The 1,045-nt window shown below is 48.1% G+C and overlaps 1 protein-coding gene across 1 annotated transcript in view; it reads right to left on the minus strand.

Annotated features, from left to right (window-relative positions):
• Positions 1-1,045, minus strand: part of LOC105000052 — a 33,087-nt gene that overhangs the window by 949 nt on the left and 31,093 nt on the right. Inside the window, exon 6 of the mRNA XM_010855717.1 lies at positions 2-105. Within this exon, the coding sequence (XP_010854019.1) occupies positions 2-105 (104 nt within the window). The remainder of the gene's footprint in view (position 1; positions 106-1,045) is intronic.

A 1,045-nucleotide genomic window follows, 5' to 3' on the forward strand; every position in this document is an offset into this window, starting at 1 on the left:
CCGCGGCGAGCAGGGCGCGCTAGGTGCCGAGATGGCGCGCAGGCTGCCAACCGCGCCGCGCACAGCGCCATGTTCGCACGGGTGCAGAGGGCCTCCGCGCAGCACCTAGAGCACCCCGGCCGGCCGGGGCTGTTAGGGAGTTTTGACGTTATCCTAAGGGCGATGGCAATCCATTAGACTGTTCTTTGGGTCCTTGTGTGTGGTGGTGGTGGGGAGGATGTGAGCATATTTATTTCAGAAAATGCCACTTTGGCTACAGCATGGAGAACGAATTGGTGTCTGGCTAAGTGTGACTATAGATAAAATTTAAAAGCTATCACTTTCTGTGTGTTAAGCACTGTTATAAAGGGTTTTTCTACACTTTGTCATTGAATCTTCACAACCCTATGTGAATGGAGTAGCTACAGTTGTTATCCCCACTTAACCTGTGAAAAAAACTGAAGCTCAGAGAAGTGAAGAGACTTGCCCAAGATGGCATAGCTGGGATGTGGCAAAGCTCACTCACCTGTTTCTTTCCTCCTCCCAGCCCCTCCCTTCTGGCAGCCACCACTTGTTCTCTGTATCTATGACTCTGTTTCTGTTTTGTTATGTTTGTTCACTTGTTTTTTGGATTCCACATTTAAGTGAAATCATATGGTATTTGTCTTTGTCTGACATTTCACTTAACACAATACCCTTTAGGTCCTTCCATGTTGTTGCAAATAGCAAGATCTCATTTCTATGGCTGAGTATGGCTTTTCCAGTGGTCATGTATGGATGAGAGTTGGACTGTGAAGACACCTGAGCGCTGAAGAATGGATGCTTTTGAACTGTGGTGTTGGAGAAGACTCTTGAGAGTCCCTTAGACTGCAAGGAGATCCAACCAGTCCATTCTGAAGGAGATCAGTCCTGGTTGTTCATTGGAAGGACTGATGCTGAAGCTGAAACTCCAGTACTTTGGCCACCTCACGTGAAGAGTTGACTCATTGGAAAAGACTCTGATGCTGAGAGGGATAGGGGGCAGGAGGAGAAGGGGATGACAGAGGATCAGATGGCTGGATGGCAT

The sequence above is a fragment of the Bison bison genome, unplaced genomic scaffold (genome assembly GCF_000754665.1).
Source record: "Bison bison bison isolate TAMUID 2011002044 unplaced genomic scaffold, Bison_UMD1.0 scf7180017864367, whole genome shotgun sequence".
NCBI classification, from domain to species: Eukaryota; Metazoa; Chordata; class Mammalia; order Artiodactyla; family Bovidae; genus Bison; species Bison bison.